At 36.4% G+C, this 26,598-nt stretch overlaps 1 protein-coding gene across 2 annotated transcripts in view; it reads right to left on the bottom strand.

Annotated features, from left to right (window-relative positions):
- Positions 1-697: 697 nt before the first annotated feature.
- The window catches only part of LOC133524856 (allatostatin-A), a 142,789-nt gene continuing 116,888 nt past the window's right edge, over positions 698-26,598 (bottom strand). For both annotated transcript variants that reach the window (XM_061861004.1, XM_061861005.1), the window contains 4 exons: positions 7,247-7,355; positions 6,342-6,475; positions 5,189-5,319; positions 698-1,812 (listed from right to left, as the gene is read on the bottom strand). In XM_061861004.1, the coding sequence (XP_061716988.1) occupies positions 1,523-1,812; positions 5,189-5,319; positions 6,342-6,475; positions 7,247-7,355 (664 nt within the window). In that variant the 3' untranslated portion in view covers positions 698-1,522. The remainder of the gene's footprint in view (positions 1,813-5,188; positions 5,320-6,341; positions 6,476-7,246; positions 7,356-26,598) is intronic.

Below are 26,598 nucleotides of genomic sequence, written 5' to 3'. Positions count from 1 at the left end.
CATGGTCACCCTAAAACTATTAATAAAGATAATACTTCTTTAACCGTATGACACTTGACAACTTAACTGTCATTTATTTTTATTTTAAATAACTTGAGTGCGATACGATTTTTCAAAAGTAACCAGACTAATGACCGTATGATGCCATTCAATTTTACACATGTCTCGGATAAAGCAAAGGATTCAGTATACGGAAGGTGGAGGTAAGGAAAGGAATCTGCATATACCAAAAAGTGTCATCAAAAAACCTTAAATAGGTGGCGCTACAATACCTAGAGTACGTGAACAAAAAAATCAAATCATAGACAGCGCAATTCACTCCGTCAATAACGCCTAGGTTCTTAGCTACTCTAGTGCTACTCTGGAGAGATTTGGAACTATTATTAATAGCTGACAGCTGGACACTTTTGCTCCTCTTAATACCACACTCCAGTTCCAATTCAGTATTTGACAGACATTTTGTAATTTTTTAATTAAAAACTTTTTTTTTTAGATTTTTTTGGTTATTTTTGTTTGTTTTTGCTGTCAATTGTCAGAAATACTGATACGAAACAGTAGCTTATTATTTGCTGAATACGTATGTATAGTTGCTCCTACTCACCTCGTCTCCTAAATCAGCCTGTATATTTATGAGACAGATTTCTTGATCAGCTCTTATAGACAGGATTACGGGTAAGGTTCAAATAATAACATAGAATGAATGCAATCTTGCTATGATTTGTATAATTGTTTTAATGATTATATTGAAAACAACAAATCTTATCGTTTAAGGAAACTTATGACAATACTTAATTAGGTAGTATTTGTGAGTCATAGAGTCACGATTCCAACGGAGAACAGAAGCGTTAAGAATTATCTAAGACGTGATATTGACACTTATGGCACTACGAATTTCATTCTAAATTACCTAAATTGTAAAAAAAGAATCGTGACTTTACTTTTCATTAAGTGTTACTTATCTTAAGTTTCAACTTTTACATAAATAACTTGGATGTATAACAACAATTTACAAAAAACTAATTGAATTTGACGTTAAAATACATGTTCAGAGTCCAGTAGTTAGGCGAAGTTTATTTAGATTAATATTTTAAATTGGGAATTGACAAAAATATGCTCTTTTTAAAATGTAAATTTTACAAGTGTAGCCTTCAAGTTTATGAGACCTTTCTCGAGTTATTTATTCGTTATTAGTTTTCTATAGTTACAATAATTGAAGGAATTAGTCCAGTTCGAGGTCTTTAAATAATTGTACATTTTATTTAATAATTCAATTGTAAGAAATTACGTGGAAAAAAATTATAGTCATGATTTACTTGTGAAAATTGGCTGGATTTTTCACAAGTAAACCGTTTAATACTAAAAAAAGTTAAACCAGATAAACTTATTACAAAATATTTAACAATAAATTTAAAAATATTTTACATCACACATTGATTTCCTCAAATCGCGTTTATTTTAACAATTAGTCAAAGAAAGCTACTAAAACCATCCACGAAATTTCTCACAAAACAAAAAACTCAATTTACTCTTCAACACTGTCATAGGCGTCGTCAGCGGACCGCTTTCCGAGGCCGAAGTTAAACCTGTGCATATCCCTCTCTCGCTTCCCTAGGCCGAAGTTGAACTTGCTGCTATACCGTTTGCCGAGGCCAAAGTCGTAGCCCCTAGCGCGCTTGCCGAGTCCAAAGTTGTAGAGCGGTAGGCGCTTGCCGAGGCCGAAATCGTACATCTTGCGCTTTTCCTCTGATAACTCGTCATTGAAGCGCTTGCCGAGGCCGAAGCTGTATGGACGAGCGCGTTTTTCTTCGTAAACTGAAAACAAATGATTATTCATTAGTAATCAGCTTATTCAAACGAGATTAACATAAGTTCATTACTTTCATCAGCTTCAATGCCATAGATCAATACAGAGTACATGTAACACACGTGTACATATTTGTTGAATTTATAATACCTCCTTAATAAATTTTAATGTCATTTACATTATTATCTCAATTTCAATTTCATAATTCCTGTATTGAAGCTTAGTATCAATTTTAATGCAGGTATGTAAACATCGTTATATTGTATTGTAGAATTGTAATTTTAAGATGATAAAAATATAAAAAGTGTTTTACATAATAGTTTTAAAAGGGCAATAACGCACCTACTCTTTTCCCACTAAACACTAGCACGTTTGACCTAAATTTTAAAAGGGTACGGATTACGCCGTATCTTTAAATAGAGTCCTACGTGACTAGGCAAGGGGTAGTATTCCACACGTGACAAATATATATTTTTGTATACATAATGTGTTTTTTACCGTTTACCGGTCAAAATTACTGTAACTTTAGGGCTACAGTGAGTTCGAGAAAGGAACGACACATAAAACGTCCAGTGCCCGTTTCGAGTATCAGAACGTGATATGACGAACCGTACCCCTAGTGTAAATATTTTCGACAGCGAAACGTTACCTACGCGTTTGCGTTAAGTGTCATTTTGTATGAGATTTTTGACTTTCCAAAACGTCCCGCTTGGCGCGCTGTTCAAAAACCCGATTTTATGTCGATCATATGTAACTATCTTATTAAAAAATCTTGAACAGAATTGAACTTGAACTTTGACAGACTTGACAGGCGCCATGACTTTGTCACTTCCTTAAAGAAGCGATATAGTAAGGTAGTCATGTCACAAGCACTTTCATTTCACGAGTCTAATTGGCCCCAGAACGGTAACAAACAAGTTACGTATGCAGCGACCTTTACCGCCTTTACAGGTTATTATCTCTAATATTACCTATTAACGTAGGCGCTATTCATAAATAAACGTCTATGAACATAAAAAATAGTAATGCGATTTGTTTGGCCTTAAGGTGGCATTCGGAAGGCAACTGCAGAAACATTGCTGCTGCAGCGTTACTAATGAAACGTTATTATACGCTAACGCTAAAGCGGGTGATGTTACTGTCAATGAGGGCTAACGTTTTTGTGCTCAGCAGTTGGCGCCACTGTAGATTGTGGTCCAGACAAATAGCTCTCAAAATTCTGCTATGCTTATTAAAAAAATACGTTCTATTTAATATAGGTACGCAAAAGTATTTTCACGTCTAAATTTGCCGTTTTATAAACCTGATTAATTTTGCCTATATTTTAGTTGGCACTTTTTTTTAAACCACTAACATTTATTGAACTATAACTAATGTTTAACATGCATAATCAAAAATAGAAATAACATTTACCACAATTATGAATAAGAAACGAAAATTCGCGATAAAAAAAGGTAGCGCCCAAAAATACTACGCATTTAACATTTTAGCTAGTATATGGAACAATGTTGTCTGCAAAACATGATTTTATTATTCACTACACCAGCGCCCCTATCGGCAAAATAAAATACGTTAGCCCTCATTTGCTGGATATGTTGCTTTGATAAAGAGATTGTCAAGATACGAAACTTAACTGAAACATTTTAAGGTGACGTGCGTATGTCAACTGCAATTGCATTACTGTTGCGGCGTCGTTGTTGCTGCCACTGTATCTATCGATTTCCTTGATAAAATAAGTGACGAAACAATGGAGGGTAGAGGTAAGGAGAACAATCTATGTGTATGAAAAGTGTCCATCAAAAATCTTTAAATAGGTGGCGTCATGCATGACCTTTTGCTAGCCTAGCGCCACTGGAAAGATTTCGTACTATTATTTCCAGCTGGACACTTTAGCAGTTCTTCCATAACAGATTGTTCTCCTTACCTCTACCCTCCATAGATGGAATGAACGTCATAATGGTGGCATTAATCAGGCTGACGCAACTAGGAACAAAATAAGTTTTGTATGGAACTTGTTTCGCAAATCTTTGCCAACGAAGAAAAATAAAACGTCAGTGCTTTTATTCTGTCAAGTTTACATCACGACAACTGTCAACCTAATTGTTTTGTTTGTTATGAAGGTTTCAATGTTTTGTTCGGGTATTTCGTGCAATTTCTTTATTATTTAGTGAAAATATCGAAAATAGTGAACTGTGATCAGAGTAAAGAGCGACTTTGTTATAATGCCAACGAGAAAATGGCTTACTAAGTGTGAAATATGTGGCAAGCGAGCCACTCGAAAAAATCACGCAAAAAAGGATTTTATGGCGAAATTTCCCTTGGATAAAGACCGGTACGTATTGCTTTAGATATTTTTGACCTTATTTTGTTGCAGCAGGCTTTAAACACATCGAAAATTTGATATTTTATATTATTTTTAGTTGTGAACTAGGGATGTACTAAAACTATCGATAATTGTATGTTTATTTGTATATCAGTGTAAGTAATTAAATAAAATATGTGAAATTTCCTGAGAACTTGCATTAAAGATACAAAATCAGCTTCATAGGCAGGGTTATTGCCCAGTAGGCCAGACCGGTTCTCATGATTAACAGACATATAAATACATAAAAAGTTAGAGCATTGATAAAGGGTTGTTGATAACTGGATGCCGAAAAACATGATTTATAGATGCATATTAGCGCTTAATAATCAGTTGATCATCTCATTAGCAAATACTTGGAATATAAACTGTAGATAAAGTCATGTTTGTCCAAGGCTGTATGTTTTCAGATGCAGGCAGTGGGTCAAATTTGTTGGGAACGAAGACCTGATGATACATCTTCCCATAGAAAAGTAACATTTATTGAAACATGTATGTGCAGAACATTTTGAAAATAAAGTTTAAAAAAAAACACGACTTAAAAACTGTATTAAAATAATTCGGGTCCACATTAAGCCCGACCAGATAGTCCACTCAAAGAACTATCCACTATACATATAACATACAACTTAAATGTGGGCTCGATGCTAACCTGATTTCGAGTACAAAATTTGTAGACAGGAGCCTAGTTTCAACCCTCCCCATTTTATCGATATCGATAAGAATCGCAAGCGTGTAGCGTACTACACTATTTAAATCGGTTATGTTGGTATTATGGTTCCTTGACAGTTTTTTGTCGTAGATTTTGGTAATGATTTGCGAAACAAACAGAGTCCACTCGCTAGTATGGAAGTCCCGTCTCTTAAAACGTAATGATTATATGCTCTTTGGCATTAATTAATGTTGGCCATTGACAGCGGCGAAAACAATGACGTTTCAACAGTTCAGACATCCAAACTTCCGAACGTCACCTATGTAAAAAAATTGTTAGCATGTGTTTTATTACTGAGCGAAGTAGTTACCAGGGGCATCATCGTACTGGTCGAAGAGCTCTCTGTCCATCGCGGCCTGCTCGATGTCGTTGGCGAGTTCCTCGTCCTGGTCCTCTTCGGATATGGAGCGCTTGCCCAGCCCGAAGGAGTATGGGCGAGACCTGGCGAAAATATCGTTTAAATTGTATAAGTTCAATGTGAGGAAGCCCGTTATATAACATTTTTGGTTGGGAAAGACCATCACACATTGGATGGACCGTCAAGAACAGTCAGTCGGAAAGGAAGAGCTTGGCTCCTGCTTTACCGACCTTCTGTAAGTGTAGTATGTGTACGCATACAGCAAAACATGGAAATCCATGAAAGAGGCATATGTTCAGCAGTGGACGCATATGTGCTGAGTTAACGCAAGAGTTAGAAGCGACGAAAAAGTTGGTAGACGCGCAAGACCCAGATAGACCCGACATTGATAATTCAGCTATGACCGCACATTGCTGGTCTAACAAGTACTCGTAAATATTGACGCTGTGTACCATCGATACTTCTCGATCCAGAAATGCACAGGAAATCTTCAGTATTAGGTGATAATTATTGTCAAGGTGGTGAAAATGGCGAAATATTGACGACAGAGTGATCTATAACCGCGACGTCATTCAAGTACTCGCATATGGTTGTTTTAGGGTCGTTGACGTCTAAATTCTTTTTTCTTATGCTCGTTTATTTAATGTTCTTCATTACTTACTTAATGTTTTTTATTGTGCTCTGTGTAAACGCTTCTTAATGCGGTGTCCGTGATTTGGGGTTATTCCCACTAGTTACCACCAAGTTGTTACCTGTGGTAACTACTGGGAATTTTTTCCCCACCTTTTACCACCAACTTGATTCGGTGGTAACTATTGAGATTTTTGTTCCCGACTTAGAATTAAACTAATCTACTTATAATTAATTCGAGTTTTAATTAATCATCGATTAAGGCACTCCCTATTTAGACTGCTTTTATTAGTATTGAACGCTAACCAAAATTTTTACCAGTGCTAACTACTGGAAAAAAACCCAGTTGGTGGTAACTAGGTAACTAGGTTGGTGGTTGGTGGTAAAAGGTGGGTAAAAAATTCCCAGTAATTACCACTGGTAAGAACTTGGTGGTAACTAGTGGGATTAACCCGTGATTTGGCAGTGTGCTAACCTTTTTCCTAATCCGAAGTTGTAGACGGGCAGGCGCTTGTACTCGGACACGTAGCTGTAGGCGCGCTTGCCGAGCCCGAAGTTGTAGTGGGGCGAGCGCTTCTCCAGCGGCGCTACGTGCTCCTCTGATGACTCCTATTATGGATGGCCAGAGATATTTTTAATAGATTAAAACTTTCGTGAGTCAAACTAACGTTAACCTAATACGGTTTAACTCACGTATTTTTAGTGTTGTAACAGTGCAGTGGACATATTCAGTTGGGTGTCCGAAACCCGGCACTGTGCTCGCCTATAACGACAGCGCAAGACCCCTCCGGCTATCTCATCGCGCCCCTAACGAGCGACAGTACGCGGCGCACGGCTATCGTGAACGCTACTCATGCACTGCTAGTAATTGAAAATGGAGACCTAGGCTCTCCGAAAGGTCGCGCAAGTGACTAAGAATACAAGAGTTAAACCGTTAAAGCTTAAGAATAAAAGTTATTTACCCTTTGAAATTCACGCATATCGTGCGCGACCGTGTCATTGTGAACGTTGTTGTAATGTATGGAGGTTGATATTGGGCTTAATTAGGTTACTTGATAAGGGTTAAAGAGGAAAGAATTAGGGCTGGACTTGTCCGGCCGACTCTAAATACATATATTTTTAAGGCGAAGAAAAGTAAACAATGCTATTAAATTATATTAACAATATAAAAAATTTGTTTCGGTTTCTTCAGATTCATAGATTATTAGTTACAAGACACTTATAAAACTATATTAGTAAATTACCTAATTTTAACAAGTTCCATATAAATGAAGAGTCCCCAACGGCCTTAGTAAGACCTAGGATCCCACATAGCCCTAATTAACCAACGGCTTCCCAATACCGACCTGGGACTAATGGAAGACCCCTAAAACAACTCACATGTGCGTCAGCGCCGTGCGGCTCGTGATCGGCGCTCGGCGTGTGCTCGGGCGCGCACAGCGTCGCCACGATCACCAGCCACCACACGGACAGGTATGTGTACAGCATTCTGGAACAAACGACACGAATTATTGGAATTTTGAACAAATGAGGTTTGAACTCACGACCTTTCCTGTTTTGATGCTATTAGGCTGCCAGAGCTATAGGCTAGATGAGAAGTTTTTTTTTTTAATAATATCAGTCGATCCGGTTAGTTTGAGGAACAACTATCTACCCATGCTTTAAAGTAAAAGAAAATTCAAAAACTATTTTTTGTGTCTTTCATTGTGATAATTTGCACATTTTCTATCTTTTCTAACTAGAATTTGTAAAACGTTGCCAAGACGAAACCATAAGGCTCGCACTGTCAAAAAGTTATCAGATCTCTTGTAGAGCCAAGCTTCTAACTCTACAAGCCCTACTTCACCATAGATATAAGAAGTAAGGAGATTTATAACGAAGCATAATTTCAACGAGTCTCGCTGTCTCCAACTGTCCCCCACTACATCATTAAAGGCGTGGCCAGACAACCAACTCACGCGCTGTGATTGGCCAAACCGCGCGGTGTAGGAGCCTAGAGCGGCGGCACTAGAGTGAGGACAATTCGATAGAACTATCGATATTTTACATATTCTGAACATGACCTTAAGAGTTTTGAAATTTTTGTTTTAAGTAATAATTGCCATAGATTTAATGTATATTCCTTTAAATTTTTGACCTTATTTGCGAGCTAAGAATTTTAAGGTACGTGTAAGGTATATTAGTTAATCCATAAGTTCTCTCACAAAGGTTTTTACTGATAAAATGTAATACAAAGCTTTTAATTTAAAAAAAAACATGTACCATGATGCGAAAACTTGTTTATGCTAAACTAATCAAATTGGTTTAAATTTTAGTCATTATTTGATGTAATGTTTGTTTAAATTGTTTACTTTTGGATTGTCGTTAGACGCGAGCGCTCGTCTGGATTCTACTTCACAAAACGGAGTAAAAATCAGTGTTTCATAAAAAAAAATAGTTTCAGTTTATTATAGCATATTTCGTCACCAATTGAAAGCAATTCCAGCATGTTACATAGAGTTATGAAGAACTGCGAAAGCAAGTTATAGTAAATTATATTGTAAGTATAATGCACCATTAAAATAAGCTTTTAAATCATATGTACGAATAATGAGAAAAGAGTAATCATAATTATCAGTAAAAATCTTTCTGATAGAACTTTTGGATCGACTAAGTATATTTCAAACATATTTATATTCTATCGTTATATAAATGAAAATGATCCAAACAAATAACACTTTTCTCGCTTGGAAACCAGTTAGGGCCTCTACATGTAGCATTTATCCATTTTTCTTTAATACTCGGATTTTTCGGGAAACTGAAAAAATTGATTATACCTAGTGCAGTTATTCGAATCGTTGCTAAGAACCTGAATAAAATATACTTCCTTCTTCCTTGCGTTGTCCCGGCATATTGCCACGGCTCATGGGAGCCTAGGGTCCGCTTGACAACTAATCCCAAGATTTGGCGTAGGCACTAGTTTTTACGAAAGCGACTGCCATCTGACCTTCCAACCCAGAGGGTAAAACTAGGCTTTGTGGGGATTCGTCCGGTTTCCTCACGATGTTTTCCTTCACCGAAAAGCGACTGGTAAATATCAAATGATATTTCGTACATAAGTTCCGAAAAACTCATTGGTACGAGCCGGGGTTTGAACCCGCGACCTCTGGATTGCAAGTCGCACGCTCTTACCGCTAGGCCACCAGCGCTTCAAATAAAATATACTTATAGGTATAAACTATAATGTTATAAATAAATTGTACTTAATTAAATCAGTTTATTTTTTGGCGTACCTATTCGATTTTTAATCCAAATTAATAAGTATTAAATTAAACATTAGGTGCATATAAAATAATTGTTAAATTTTACTTGAAAAGTAATTACTTTGATACACACTATATCCAAACATTTTTATCGATAACGCTCAAAGATCAATTATATGCACGAGCACCACTCTATTTCGCGGCGTCAGTGAAGGCAGCGGTTGGCGGTCGTACCAAGAAACAATAATGCCCCTGCGAATATCGTTAGCGGTTTAATGCATTGCGCCGTTGCTTAGGACACTACAAATAGTTTTCCATGCCAAAGCGTCAATGTAGAATGCATATACAAATTGCCACGCGTTTGTATGACGACATGGTCTGACTCAGAAAAATCATATGTCACTGGATTTATTTGTTAAAATGTGTGGTTTTATTGACTAATACGTGAAAAAAATGTACTCACATGTGGTATGTAACTTATAGTTTTTGGATGCACTCCTATTTCGACACAAAATAACGCTATAATTCGGCATTTCAATAAAATTGACGGGCACATTGTTCAATGACAGCTAATTTGCTACTGTCTTATGGCGGGCCGGTATGGCCACGATGTGGCCATGTCGCGGCGACACGCGCCACGCCTCCGTCAGCCATCTAGTACTTTCTATGATCTGAGTACTTCACAAACTCTACACCTTAGTCAAAATGTCATCATCCCAATTAAGAATGCACTGTGTGAACAACCTACATATGTCCTTATGAACTGGCAACATAGCGATATCGTAAGTATGGTATTTCGGAATATGCGGAAAAAGTTCAGCGAAGGCGACATTTAGAAAATGTTATTTCCTAACAAGTTAATCCGCATTCAAGCCCTTTTCATAATATTAAATAATTTTGGGGTATATCTTTTTTTTAAATCATATTTGGAATCGAAATTCTGCAGCTGGACTCCCTATACTTATATTATGGCTATATTGGCTTACCAGAATTCTTCATTATTACCTACTGTTTCAAGAAAAAAGTCAACCCTGGTCAGGATTAAGACTAATTTCAGAGATTTACTCGCCAACTACTAAGCGGTAAATTACTAAGATAAAACGGAGCTTTTACGTTGTGATACTAGGTCCCCAGTACTGTATGAGTGCGGTCCCGTCTATTGATATAGATATCTACCTAAATCCCTACTATCCCTACTTAATACATTTTATTTAGGGCCTGTTTCACAATGTCCAAGTAAAGTGTTGGATAGCTAATTAATACATAAATTAACTGCCAGATAAAACTTCCTGCAAAACCTTGCACTGTATCATTTAAGCTTATTTGACGATTTTGAAACGTCAACGATCGCTTTATTCGTCAGATAAGTGACAAGTAGCTTATTTAAGACTTGGACATTGTGAAACAGGCCCTATATACCGGCCATATCTGGTATGTACGTAATGGATATATACAGAGGATTACTATAGTTATAGTAATCCTCTGTATATATCCTTAGCTTAAATTTAAAATAGACCCTTGAGGCATTGTACTAAGGATGCTGGCGGCATTTCCTCGTTGTATCGCAATACTGATACGTTGTGCGAGGAAGCTGCCAACTCTCGGTCACCAGTTACGTCAGCGTCAGACGCTTCGCGATTTCTGCAAAAAACTCGTGCGCGCTGGGACCCCATGAACCTATCCCTATTTAAAATATAAATGCGAAAGTATCTCCGTCTGTCAGTTACCTCTTCAGTCTTCATGCTTAAACCGCTGAACCGCTTTAAATAAAATTTGATGTAGAGATAGTTTGAGGCCCGGGAAAGGACTATTTTTACTAACAGTTTATTTATATCAATCACACTCATCATCATCATTCTATGGAAACGAAATAAGTAGCGTGCAGAAGCTAGCCTTTTATATTTGAGAAATAGGTATTTTTAGGGTTCCGTACCTCACTAACTTTGTTCTCCGTCCGTTCGTCTGTGTGTCTGTCTGTCAAAACTCTATCTCGGGAACGCGTGGAGGTATCGAGATGAAATCAAAACACACAGTAGTAGATCTACAGTTCCGTGAAAAAATCAAACTGCTAAGTTAACGTAAAAAAAGTTACGGCCGTTTATGCTGCAAAAAACGTAAATTTCACACTCTCAAATTAATCTAATGGGTACTTCCCGTTGACTGACCTGAGAACTATGAAATTTGGGAAGTAATCGTCTTACACTACAAATACAGGGTAAAATCTGAAATGTATAAATTTGTAATAAAATAAAAAATTGTTAAGTTTCTACGGAACCCTACTTATATGCTGTACTTAGTGCTTACGATACTTGTATGCTGTACTTAGTGCTTACGAGTAGATTTATCGCACTGCAGTTTAGCACGAGTGCGTCGCGACAGTATCTCGTGCGCATTATACACTACCCGTCCCTTTCTAACGGCATTAATTTGAAAGACACGGGTAGCCTATCTCGCGCTTGTGCTAAAGCCTATAGTTATATTTTATCTATCATCAAATAAGGTTTCTGAATGCGTTTTAGTTTAATGCAGATTTAAGAAATGTCCAGGGGGTTCTTGAAAGATATTAATTTAAAAACTCGTATTTTTTATCTCTTTAACGAATAGAGCAATCGTATTTCCCGCAATAATACACGAGCAATGAATAAAATAATAATGAAGTTATAACGAACGGATGAATTTATCTTAATGAACGAGGTTCTTTATTTGAAAAAAATTAACAAGTTATAATAAATCTATGCCAACCCATCATAATCAGTAATATATACGGCGTTCCTTGTCAACGATCTATTATTACTAACGCGAAACTTTGACTAAAACAACTTACAAAATTGCAGAATACACATATTTTTCATAACATTTTTTGCTCGTATTCCAGAGCGCTGGTGGCCTAGCGGTAAGAGCGCGCGACTTTCAACTAAGATACACTCTAAGACACAAAACCTACTTGCGTTTTTGTATATACATATATCGGCGGCTGATCCTAAGATCAGACAGATCGTGAAACTCCTAGGCATATCGTGAAACGAAAAAATCTTTGTCTCGTTCCCTGAGTCGACGGAGCGATTTCTGGACAGTTTGCCCTTCGGGCATCTGAAGCAACCTAACGAACCTACCCTACTTGTCTACTGGTTTTGTTTTTTTTATTTATTTAGAAATAAAGTTTTATAAAACATACAAGTTATATAGTTTTATAAACATAAAGTTTTACAATAAGCTACTTACCAGCTAGAATTTCTTATGATATAGACCTGTGGGGGCCATGTTATTATTTGTGTAGTTTTTATTTTATATCTATAGCCTGTTTAATATCTAGTATTAATTGACGGACGAGATCCGTACATAGTAGTTACGTATAGTGATTAGTGGAGACAGAGCGCCGGACGTCATCCTTTGTTCTAGTTCCCAACCGGTTGCGCGAGCGCTGTCCGCCGCAACGCGCCTGCGCCTCTAGCGCGGCGCGGCCAGTCGATCTAACCGCTCGATACTGAACGCACGTCGCTTTGCGCTCCGAAACCTTTACGTGATCCTATCTTGCTTTGCTTGTTTTGTGTTCCTTTGTGGTAATTAGCAGGAACTGTCCTTGGCGCTTAAAATCAAAGTCGGCAATCACGACACAGCAGTTTATTAGCACAAGCACAGAACAAAGTCAGCACACAAGCACAGAAGGTGAAAGGAACACAAAACAAGCAAAGCAAGATAGGATCACGTAAAGGTTTCGGAGCGCAAAGCGACGTGCGTTCAGTATCGAGCGGTTAGATCGACTGGCCGCGCCGCGCTAGAGGCGCAGGCGCGTTGCGGCGGACAGCGCTCGCGCAACCGGTTGGGAACTAGAACAAAGGATGACGTCCGGCGCTCTGTCTCCACTAATCACTATACGTAACTACTATGTACGGATCTCGTCCGTCAATTAATACTAGATATGAAACAGGCTATAGATATAAAATAAAAACTACACAAATAATAACATGGCCCCCACATCCCTATAGTTTCCTATATGTAAAACATTTTTATAATATACTTAATACTATGAATTAAAATAAATTAATATTATAAATTCTTAACTAAACCTGTTTTTTTTTTGTACCTAATACTTAGAAAATAATACTTGCAGACATTAAAAATAATATGTATGTACCTGTTAAACGCCTATTTAACTTATGTGCCTAATTTTCTGTAAAGAAATTGTTTTATGTACCAACCTGATTTTGACATGTAAAATACTATGTTTTATGAATAAAAATCTGAATCTGATTGAATTGAATGAACTATCAAAACATTACACAAGAACATTACGATCTGCCTGATCTTACGATTTGCCGCCAACGTATAGCGATTTATTATTAAAATTATTGCTTGAAGTGTCGATAAACTTCATGTGTCGCTCATTGCTTCAATATGAGGCCAATTCAAACTTAAATTGTGACATCAGAATGATATCAATCGTGCGGTCATTTCGCTCATACTTGTCCGTACATGTATTGGCGTGAGCGAGAAGCACTGCGACTGCCATCATTTAGATATCATTCATTGAAGTCACAATGTAAGTTAGACTTGGCCTCTATGACTAACCTAACCTAACCTTTACTTGAAGACCATGAATATTGTTTTTGATTATAATTCCATTGTGTTGACCACCTATTATGCTGTATTTCATTACTCATGACAGCTAGACAGTCAAATGAAGTTGTTAACATCAAATATTATAGTTAATAGTTGAAAAATATAGACAATAGCTGCGGAGAAATTACTGTACGTTGTAAAAATATTAATAGGCAATGATATTTATAGGTTTAACAAGGAAAATAACGATTGTAATCAAAATATTCCTACTGAAATAAAAGACAGATTGTTAGGAAAGGTATTGTTTTACAACAAAATGCGCAAAACATTCAATTGTTTGATCGTTTCTGTATAAAACTGCGTCACACCAAAAGCAGCTTCAGTGTCGCTTCCATTACTCGCTCCAACGCTTCTGAAAATTAATTACCATGCTCGGAAGAAGTCAACAATGCCCTCAGATGAAAACGCCTACAATAGCAAAAGGCCTCACGGGCTTTGGTATTCAAGAAATCAACATTTTACTGCATTCAGCCACTTCCTATTGTGTCATTTGTGAAGACGCTATTCTCTCAGACCACATTGTCACTAAAAGAACTACAGTGTTTTTTTTTTAGATTGATAAATTGAGGGGCAATCTACTTCGTATTCGGCCATTGATTTTGCACTTTGCAGTCAGAGTAACACCAAAACGTGATTTGCATAAAAGGTATTTTAGAATTCTTATTTCTTTTGATGATTCTCGGTAGTCGTTTGAACAGATGGCAATAGATGCGTTGGGGCGACATGCATTCTCAAGGGATGGTCTTGGACGTGTCTGCAATGGTATATGAGAAAATCTAGCCCAGTCCCACTTCTGACTCAAATCGCACTGAATATTTAAAGACACTATAAGTAAAGTGCTTACTTCCAAATAGATGATCCGGTTTACGTTGAATTTATTTAAAATCGATAGTTTATTAATTTGAGTGTCGTCGATATTCAGCAGTTATTCAGGAGTTTTAATTTGTTGGGTATTTTCCAAATTTACAATAAAATTTCCAAAAATATAAAAATAAACAGAGTAGTACTATCATTTGAAGTCACAATTTGGAAGTAATATCTGAAAACTGATTATGAAAGGTATTATACTTATAACATTTTAATGGTTTTCGTGGCGTAGGTAAGTAGTTGGTACAGGAATTTATTTAAATGAGAGTCCCTAGCTGTTTGAATTTAAGCCAATGACCGCAGAGCTAAACACTATTACTGTAATGAGCATATAAATTAACCTAGTTAATAGCCTGTTTGACCTAATTACTATCAGAATCTTTTAAAACATGAAGAGGAAAATCGCCTAGAAGAAGCGAGGCATGCATGAGAAATGTTGCTTTTCACCCTAGTTAAACATTCTAACTTTCATTTCGAATATCAGGAAACTAAAATACACATGCTTAAAAAAAAGACTAATTGTTAATTTTTATATTCTTCCTTGAGGGTACTTTCAAGTAACTATTTAGGTAAAAGTATCGTTATTTATAGAATGGGGAGTTAAAAATCATAATAGAAATTGTACTACAAATACATTTAAAACCAAATTTTAATTGCATCGTAAAAATAATGAAAAAAAAAACTTGGAAAGTAAAATGTTCTAAAGCAGAAACACACCTCTTTCTGAATACTTTACAGAACAACAATGACGCACTTTCAGAGTATGAGAAATGAAAAATTAGAAAGCAGTGTTGAATGTATAATGAAGTAATCATAACATTGCAACTACTTTTAATCGACCTGAACACGCCTTAAAACGTTTCCTATAACAACCAAAAACTGTCTTCTAAAATTGCACCTTACCCCATTGTCTTTAAGTTCATATTTGCAGGCATCGAACATGCCCTTATGTATTTGGAACTGCGATGTTCCTGGAGAGTTTTCTGCATCATTTTCTCGTATATCGTATAAAACTTTGTATCAGTCACAGATGACTAACACTAGACGGATTACTATCATAGAGTTTTGTTTCATAAAGCTACATAAAACTCTTTCAATTGTTTACCGTAATACCGCAATAAATTTATTTATTTTTCCACTTTCTTACTTACAGCGGTTATGCATGTGGGACAAATTCACTACTTACGTGAAGCCCTAGCGGTAAGAGCGTGCGACTTTCAATCCGAAGGTCGCGGGTTCAAACCCCGGTTGGTACCAAAGAGTTTTTCGGAACTTATGTACGAAATATCATTTGATGAAACCGGACTAATCCCAAAATTCGTATTTTCGTAAAAAATAGTTGCCAAGCGGACCCCAAGCTCCCAAAAGTCGTGGAAAACGCGAGGATGAAGAAGACCTACCTAAAATGTTAAGTAGTGTATTGTGTCCATCCTTGACATGTCGTAGACGTATAACTAAACCGTACATGCTTACGTAGTACTTTGTCTATACGCATATTAAGTAGTGAGCACAAATCAGCGTATGCTACGACTAACGCTTTGATCTGTGCGTGCGTGACTGCCTACTAATCAGGTGGTCCTGGGTCTTAGGTTGGGATTCTGGTAAGGTCATATAATTCGTGTAATTAACGAACTTTTGTTTTCTACGTTTTGGATGTTTTACGTATTATTTATTGCCTTTTAGCACCCTTGATAAGTCTGACTTCCGATGCCTGGATAGGGAAGTAAAACATGCAAATGTCTAATAATAAATATTATCTACCTAGAAAATAGATATGCTTCATAATAGATAATCAAACGAACTTACGTGTAAGTGATGTTTGATGACTATTAAACGATGTGAAAAGTATAATGTAATCACGAAGGGCGAATCACAGAAGTTTAATATGAGATCGCTTGGAGGTGATCTTCCGTATCAGTGCTTCTATTTCAATATAACTTAGAACATGTCGGCTCAGAACGGGATTGAATTTTAAATGAATCCTGCCTTTGTAAAGTGATGCGAGTGTTAAACAAAAGTAAGCTCTATGGGATAGTATCTAGCGCTGGTGGCCTAGCGGTAAGAGCGTGCGACTTGCAATCCGGAGGTCGCGGGTTCTAACCCCGGCTCGTACCAATGAGTTTTTCGGAACTTATGTACGATATGTTATTTGATATTTACCAGTCGCTTTTCGGTGAAGGAAAACATCGTGAGGAAACCGGACTAATCCCAACAAGGCCTAGTTTTACCCTCTGGGTTGAAAGGTCAGATGGCAGTCGCTTTCGTAAAAACTAGTGCCTACGCCAAATCTTGGGATTAGTTGTCAAAGCGGACCCCAGGCTCCCTCGAGCCGTGGCAATATGCCGGGACAACGCTAGGAAGAAAGAAAAAAAAGAAGCTCTATGGGATAAGTAGTTAATAAAAACGTACGGCAATAAGTGGAGAACCGTAGCCTAGTTTACTCGCAACTATAGTTCAAAATAATAAGAATTAGGTATCTCCTTTTTTCTACAGTAGGTATTTTATTATATTTACTTACTTGGCTGGATCATTCCTAGGCCAAAGATAAGCAATACCATCCAAGGAGGCAATGTAGCTAGCCTTATGGGCACCCTTCCACAGGGGACGGACCTGGGGGACTAGGTTTATTTTGTTACATTTAGATTTAAGTTCTTTCGTTATATTTATAGTTTTATTACTGTTTATTTATTTTTCCGTTTATCCGTTATCGTTCCGTTTACCTAATGAATAAACACTACAAAATATAGATGTTACCTACCTACTTATTTCTTTCATATGTAAATAAGTTCAGATTTTAGTTTTCAGAATTGAAACCCCATAAAATAATAGTTTTCAGCGGAACGTTGATAATATTCAGGGTTAAATACCGCGGTAAATGTCTATGGTTGTTTACAAGTTACATTGTTATTATTCTGGTTAACGCTATCATAAAGTAGATCCTACTGACTGCGCCATTTACGCACACTGTTACTCCCCAGAGGTTAAAGAAAAGGTCCAGGAAGGATTTTACCTTAATTTATTATTGACTGACACGTGCCTTTTGAGGCCCCTATGTTCGTGTTGTTCTCTCACTCCTACTGAGCGTCAGCGAGAGGGATGTGCATGTTCGGGTCCGCGGATATCATATTTTTGAATTTTAATTAGTTGCAAGTTTAAAAAAAAGAAAAAAGTTACGGCTGCAGGGCTAAGGTGGACGGCTGTCTATCATTTGTCACCATATCTGTCACGCTCTAACAAATATGTAAGTGCGATAGTGACAAAAACACGACCATGATACCGCTGCTGAGCTCCCTCTAATATAAAATGGTACATTTTTAAAAGCAATTTTCATACTTTTAGCTTTTGTGCATACATTTGCACAAATTTTTAAAGTGCGTTTCAGACCTATGTTTTTTTTATCGAATGAAAGTCAAAAAAAACAGGGTCCGCATCACTGAAGTCCCTAAAGGAAATCCTTAAGATTGAATTACTTTTTTTGCAAGCGTATTGTTATCTGAAAAAGCGTCTATCACCGATAAAACGTTCACAAAATTTAATGTTTTCTATGGGAAGTTTCATAATTAATTGATCAGCCCATCAAACGTCGTTGGTGCAACTGGCCCTAAGTGAAGTTTTAAAGGAAAGTTGGAATGAAAAGACTTGTTTATGGTAATTTTTTTATTGTAAATTGATGATATTGACTGTTGTGAAAATTATCATATTCTACTGAGTTGTGCGAAATATGATGAATTACCAGCACGCTTAATATTAATATCGACTGTAATTTGAATGATTGATCGAATAACAAATATTGTTGCTATAGAATAAAACCCTATTATACGACCGAAAAATGCCGATAAATTGTATTGTTTATGTATGAACAATAATTTACCCAACTATTCAAATCTAGCTTATTTTAGTTTATGGTTCATGTGGAAAGAAAACTTACTAAAGCCCTAGATTAATTTACTCAAGTTGAACTTAGATTGTCTCCGAAATATAAGGCAAGTACCTATATATTTATTTTATTGTAAGGCTCTTAAGACAACCTGCAACTTACTTTATGGGCCCATCTGGCACAAATACTCATCTTATGTCCCCTTTTAGAGAACTGTAGGATAGTCTGCCTGATATAATTTGAAATATGAAAATATGTTACTTTGTGTGTGTTAAAGGAACAGTACCCAGGTAAAATACGTTCCCATTGCCGAGTATTTAGTCGATCGCTTTTACCCAATAACTTTCAACAGTACTTATACCCTAGCGGGTGCTGCCTCTGCGTGCGTCGTATGACATACGACTATAGCAAGGCAGCATCTGCTCGGCTCGGTGTACCCCTTACCTCTTATCTCATTAAAGTGTCAAAAGGGGCTCTACGTGTTGGCTTCGGCTTCGCGCACACTTCCCAAATGTCCAGTAAAATTTTATTCCGTGATCGGTAACCTATATACGTCCCACTGCTGGGCACATCAGGCTTCATGCGGAGAGGGCTTAGACCAATGCGGAACCTTTAAATTTCTCGGAGTTGTATCCTGGTTTCCTCACGATGTTTTCCATCACCGAATAGCTAATGGTAAATATCAAATAATATTTCTACATAAGTTTCGAAAAACTCATCGGTTCGAGCCAGGATTTGAATACCTGACCTCCGGATTGTAAGTCGGACGTCAGATCTCCTCGGCCACCACCGCCTGTAAATAACCATATTATATTAAAACTAGTCCGAAACTGTTTGAATCGCGTACAGAATACTAGTAAACCATACTAACAGATCCTTTGCAAGGTGAATCGCTTGGTACACTTTTCACAATATGAATATTATATATACTTTCCGAAGGGTTTCTTAAGCCTAATCCTGTAATTTTCACGATAATCCTCTGTCTTCCCCTTTGGAAGGTCACACGCGTTTTTGCATATTTATGATGTGCTAAGCCTTTTCAGTACAAAGTAACATCATGACGTGCTTATAAATCAATAACCATTGTCTGCAACTGTATTTTAAAATATTAGTTCTGCGTGTGCTCCGCGGCCCAGCTCGTATGAAATTCAGCCTGTGTCCATTGAACTATTATTACTACGTATAGAACTGTCACAGAGAACCACTATTTTGCCCCATGAGTTGTTGTAAACCATAGAAGTGGGGCGTGAATCTCGTCACCTTTTGCGTAAGCGACATGAATTTTACGGCGCTTAAGACGTTTTGGTTGCATGGTACAGGTCGCGATTGCGATAATTTCATTGCTTGGTGTGGCTTCTCTAGAATAATAATAACTCAATGTCTCTGTCATACAAAATAAAAATACAATATATTTTTTTAAATAAATTATTACAGAACAAGTGCCTGTGTGATTGCGAGCATGTGTGTGTGTGTTATTGTACATTTTTTGCATGTCCGTCCATCTCTCCCTCTTTGCCCTATCGTCGTTCTTATAGGGCCAAGGGCACTTAGCCCTATAAGAACGACGATAGGGCAACGACGACAGGGACGATAGTGAAAAGTGCGCTCTGCCAGTCAAATCAGTTTCTTTTTTCGAACTGTCAAAACGATAAGCCACTCTCAAGTCACCTACTTTTTTAGTTCTATCCGATTTATTTATAAAAGTTGTGTCTATAATTAAATGCTGTATACGTTTTTCTAATAATTTTTTGGTGCTTTATTCTGGTGTGAAATACTTTATTTTAAATACAGGCAACATCCATATACACACGTTTCTCATTAAATATTGACATTATAAACGGACGGACGCACAAACCAATACAAAGTCACAATTTCAACTCAATTTAGGACTAGTCTTAACAAGACTGCAAATGTGTGGGTTGCAGCATTTTGTCGTCGTCAGTCAATTAAAACAACGTACAAATGTGTACACAATGTACGATTTGCAATGTAACTGCATTTGGAACGATTCGCAGGCTGACCGCTTGCGTTAGTTCCCAACTTCAATAAACACATTTACTAAATGACCTAGTGCTGGTTCCATTCGACCGTATACAATTCCATGCAAATTCAATCCCTACTATAATATAATATAATAAATGGAAAAGTAACTATGTCTGGCTGTCTGTCTGTTAGCTCTTCCCGCTTAATCGATTTTGATGAAATTTGGTATGGAGATAGTTTGAGGCCCGAGGGAGGACATAGGATAGTTATGACCAATTATCAAGTCGCGGACAGAAGCTAGTTTATTATATTAATATGGCTGACATTTCTCTTTGTTATTTAGCCTAGTAAATATATATAAATAATGCATATTTTCTTAAACGATATATGGATGAGTTTGCCTTTGTACATTGGATATATTATTAAGTTTCAAACAGATATTAAAAAAACAAACAAAACATTTGATTGTTTCTTTTTTTCGAAATTACACGTAAGATATCTGACCCATGTAAGGCCCACTGCATAACAAAGCCCACATTTGAAATATTTAATCCTTTTTACAAAAACAGTTGCTGTTATTATTAAACATTGTTTTCTTAGCCAAAACTACTATTAATACGACGATGATCCAATAAATAATTTATAAAATGTTTGTATAATTTATAAACATAGGTACCTACATAAGGTTTTTGGTTTTTGACGACCGTTCTCTGGCCTAGTGGGTAGTGACCCCTGCCTATGAAGCCGATGGTCCCGGGTTCAAATCCTGGTAAGGACATTTATTTGTGTGATGAACACGGATATTTGTTCCTGAGTCTTGGATGTTTTCTATGTATTTAAGTATGTATATATTATATATATCGTTGTCTGAGTACCCACAACACAAGCCTTCTTGAGATTACTGTGTGGCTTAGTCAATCTGTGTAATGATGTCCCATAATATTTATTTATTGTTTATTTATAAGGTGGGTACGGTAGGTCCGGTATCTTACTCGTTCTGTTACAACAAATAAATTCGTCATATTATAGAGGATAGCTCCGCAACGCGCTATGCCAATAGACCCCCTGATAACCTGTCCACCCGTAGAAATGAGGTCATCAAGTGGCTTATAGGATTTAATCTGCATACCTAGATCTTAATCTGTAATCTGTTATAACTGTTTGTCATACTAGGTCATTAGATTAAATAGATTAGTCAATGTTTCCGACCCAAACAAAATACAGATTCAGATGAAATTACCAATTAAGAAAATTAATTATTTTCAAATCTGTCTTAAGCTAAGACGAGAAATGGTTTAAAGGAAATTGTAATATGGTGTAGGCCAATTTGTGGAATCTACTTTTCATTCCGATTTCTACAGTGAACTTTGTAATGGTGTAATCATTAAGCAATATCTCTATTTCAGTGTTGACACTGTACTTGTACATATGTACGAGTACCTATAGGTTTCACGGCTTTTAACAGTTTTTAATGATTCACGGTTAGTTTCACTAGATTTAAATCGACCGGGATATAAAAACAATACGGGATATAAAGGTAACCACGGTTTATATCCCGGTCGATTTAAGTCAGTTTCATGGCTTTTATTACACACACAAAGAAGCGATAAGAACATGATATGCGAGTATATCAATAATAATAATTACCGTAAAACCACCCATATAATTTGTATTAATATTCTATTTATTTGTTTCTGAGTTTTTCTTCCATTAATTATAATATTTCGCTCATAAATGGGATACAAGTCACATCTATACAAATATGCGATAGTTTTAGTCTATAGATTTTCAACTACCTATATAGTAAGAATTGACTTTTCACAGACTTACCGTTTAACTGATAAGTGATAACCATAGCTTCGTAAAAAAAACTCGGACTAAGACGAAAGGAACATTGGAATTGATACTAAATTTCCTTTTGAACTTTAGAACTATACTTATACTTGATTGGACTATAGTTGGGTGGTTTTTCCGTATTCAATTTTAATTCGGTTTCGGCTGTGCGAGAATAGAGTGCCCTGAATGCGCTCGGAACTCACATTAAATTACACCAACCATCGACACAATCATCTACGCTTGTTTACAATTTTCGCACTCGTGTAAATTATCAGCAAATTTTCAACACATTGCAAAAAATAGGTCTTACAAAAAAAAACTTGAAATTCTTTTTGATTTACAGTTTTACAAATAGCGTTTATAGGTATATATTTTTTCAAAAATATCAAAAATCGAAAAAAATAAATATTTTTTTGTGAAATAGAGTCATATATCATTTTTTCCTTCTTTCGGCCTCAGAAATCTCTCGGGTTCCTCGGGGGCACCTTGTAAGTATAACTTAAAATCTAACTCCGCGCCGAAATACACAGTTTAAAGAGTTAAGCTTTATACTGTGTATAATATTCATAAATGAATAATTAATTAATATAATAGTTTGAGTGCATTAACATATATCTAAGGAAGGGCAATAATAATGGGGCCGTTTTCACTTAGTGTTCTGAACAGTTCTGAGCGAGCAATCCTTCGTTCGTTCGGTGAATGGAAACAGTTGCTCCAATAGTAAATAGGAAGAGCAAACATTTGCTCTAAATAAAATGTTTGCTCAGAACACTAAGTGAAAACGCGGCTAAACGCCACAACGTGATTGGTTGATAAGTTCGCATCACGCGTGCGATTGGTCGCAACTAGTTGCGTTAGACTGCACGATTGGTGAGTGACGCCACTGAACTAGCACCTGAGTAACTATATAAACTAATATTTTTATAGATATGTATTTAAATTTATGTTGACATTTTCACACTCCATTACTTGCCAAATAGGTACTGAGTAAGGGATGACTCACGCTAGAACAGCCCGGCTCCAGGCCGGGCCGAGGCAACTGACACTCGACGCAACGAGGCAACTAAAATAAAATATAGAAAAGGAAGTGTCGGATGCCTCGGTCCAGACCCGGGCCGTTCTTACTTAGTCATCCTTTAGTTTCAATAGACTAATAATAATCAAGCAACTTTGCTCCTTTGAAAAAAAAATGGTCACACACAGAATAAAATAAGTGCCTTGCATGCTTTTCCAGTTTAATGCAATCTAGGGCACAAAGTATAGAGGTAAAAATCTTTCTGTTTTTCGTAATAAGTTGTACGCAAGTTTCATTTCACGCTAAAATGTACTAAAGTAAGCCAACTCATTTCAATTTTCCTCAAAAATCATAATATCGCAAACATGATGAGAAGATTAACGGCCCAAAAAATGTCGTAAACATTAACTAGCAAAGTATTCATAAAAAAGGACATCAATTTTGTTTTCTTCTATCCCGTTCTCACGGTCATACATCGCTTGAGTGTGAAAGAGGAAAGAGCAATGTATTTGGAGCCTGTTTTGGAATGAACTTTGATGAGTAAAATAATGGAAAACAGGTATTATCAAGCCGATTATTAGAAAATAATTATTATTTTAAGAATACTGATGCAAATGAGTTTACGAGTATCTTTGTAAAACTCCCGTGAGCTTCGAACATATTAAAATTAGTGTCTCGTAAGCTGTGGACCTCGCTATAAGATTGATAAGCTTAAAAAATGTAAAAACAAAAAATACTTTTCTGAGCCATTATTACAGCATATTCACAATGATCTTAAGTGCCATAGACCATAATGTCATCCTTTATGCCAATATTCACCATTTTCAACATTTTCCAAGAAAGGAAACGACAAAAAAATCTATACTAATCTGCTCACAAAATTTCAAATTGGTTGAGAAAATTACGACCTATACAGGAGATACGAAAGCAGAATACCCAAGTCCAAACGGAGACCTTCGCTAGCGCTTCGGTCAATTATTTTAAACGGGTTACTCATATATGTATAATTGAGCCACCGTGTATACTTCGCGCGCTCGATCTGAAAAGGCGATGCTTCTTGTCTTGTTGAAGATCCTCAAAAATTGGATCGAAACATGTCGAGCGTTTATTCGACTTGATAATACGTGGGTTTACAATAATTTTAATGAGTTTATCTTTAATTAGATAACATAATAATCTTTGTGTCTTTCTATTTATCGTAATGTGTCATATCAGGTGTGTTAATGTTTATACTAATTAATGAATTTATCTCCAAAGTTTCATGCTAATTCAATAAAGTTTTCCGTTTGGAGGGAGTAATGGATGTGATACTTGCTTAATGAATTAACTTAATTACTTTGATATATTGTTAGCTTGGCACATGTTCGAAATCGGAGCTCTGAGATTAAATCTTGTGTAGTAATACTGTGAAACTAAATTAGACAATAAAATAATATCAAAATAAATAAATAAATAATGTCTTAAAATAATTAATAATTACAAACTAAAATTAAAAATAAAATAATTAATTAATTGGTAATTATTCTTGTCTTAAATAATGTCTTAATCTTAGGCGGCAACGCACTTGCAACCCCTCTGGTGTTGCAGGTGTCCATGGGCGGTGGTAATTGCTTACCACTGGTGATCCGTCTGCTCGTTTGCCTCCTGTATCATAGAAAAAAAATGTTTTTCTGATTTTTGGCACGATACATTTTTGCAAATTCTTGTGTCTAAAATCAACCCAGTAAATTGAAATAAATAGCAACCTCTTTTTATAACTTACAATTTCCCCTCACTGTTATTTGGATAAAACACCCTGAATATGAGACAAGGAATTGGGACTTTATATCGCCTAAAACGTGATAACTGATGCCGCTAAGTAATATGATCCCTTAAATATCTATTAGCAGTAAACGTGTATAACAGTCGTTAACTTTTTGATAGGTAGCTCTAAAGCTGTGGACACACTAGCGTGTTTTCTTGCTAAGTCTTTCTTAAATGAATGTCTTGGTCGTTTCTTTTTATTAGGTTGGTTAGTTTATAACCGACTTATAACTTCATTTATAACTTTTTAGCGAACACTTTAATTAAGTAAATTTTAAACTAAACTGTGTTTCATTTTTTAATACCGCTGTAGAATTTGCGTTTTTAACATTTTTATGTAATAAATACTTAAGAGGGACGTGATCGTCCATACAAAAATAGAAAACGTTTTTCCACTTCTAAATAATTTCCATTTTCCATAATTTTTGATTATGCTATTGACACAATGAAAAACTAGGTTAGGTTTTTCATTTTTTTCAAAAAAGCGAAACCTATAAACCTAGAATATATTATGCTGAAGCGATTGACATCAAAATCAAACAGATTTGTTAAAATTTATTTGGTGGAAATCGTTTTCTCCCGAAATGGAATTTCATAGAAAAAATACCGTTATTTCGTTAGATTCGAAAACCTCTTCCGTCTTAAGTATACTGTACTGTTTGTATTTTGAGTTGAACGCAATGAAATCGCAGATGAGATGAAAAATTCGGGTGTGGAAATGCAATGCGATTAGCTACGTTTTTCGTCGTTTGCTTCGCCTATTAAATTACTTTAGTCTACTGTGAAATCTCGCGCAGCAAAAAAATAATTGTTCTATCGATGGCTGCTACGGAACGGTGGGACAGATATAGTTGTGCCGTTCTCGAGAACGTTCTCTGTTTACTATGGAGGGTGTTCTCTCGCGAGAATATTTCCCATACAAAACGGAGAACGTTCTCGAGAACGGCACAACTATAGGGACAGAATTAGGCACAATTGACCAGGGGAATAGAGAAAAAAGTACATAGAGTGCTCACTCCATAAATTAGTGTTGTTTTACCAAAACGCTTATTATTTTCGTAGTCGACATCTGGCGTCTCGATACTTATCAGTACCGCTACTTGATACAAGATGTCGCGACTGACGAAAATTGTATTGCTCAACTAATTACAAGCAGAAGCAGTTGAAAATAGAGTTCCAGTTAATCCGGTTAAAATTGTTGAGCAGAGACTTTTCGTGCGTCGCAAAACTCCACTGATAATTCTGCTACTCGATGCTAGATGTCCACTACGAAAATAATAATTATGGAGCACTCTAAGCTTACTTATTTCTGTATGCCAAGGAGCAGAGTCACTAAGCCCCATAATCGGTAATTTTGTGCGCGTGGTTCGCACGATCAACTGTCTAGCGACCCCCGACTAGACTGACCCCTGAATCAATCGACTACTTGACTCATTAAGTCGGACACTTGATGAACTCCAGCTGTCTCGACAACAGATCAAGATAGGGT

This window comes from Cydia pomonella, chromosome 14 (genome assembly GCF_033807575.1).
Source record: "Cydia pomonella isolate Wapato2018A chromosome 14, ilCydPomo1, whole genome shotgun sequence".
NCBI classification, from domain to species: Eukaryota; Metazoa; Arthropoda; class Insecta; order Lepidoptera; family Tortricidae; genus Cydia; species Cydia pomonella.
This window is presented reverse-complemented; position numbering and strand designations above follow the sequence as displayed.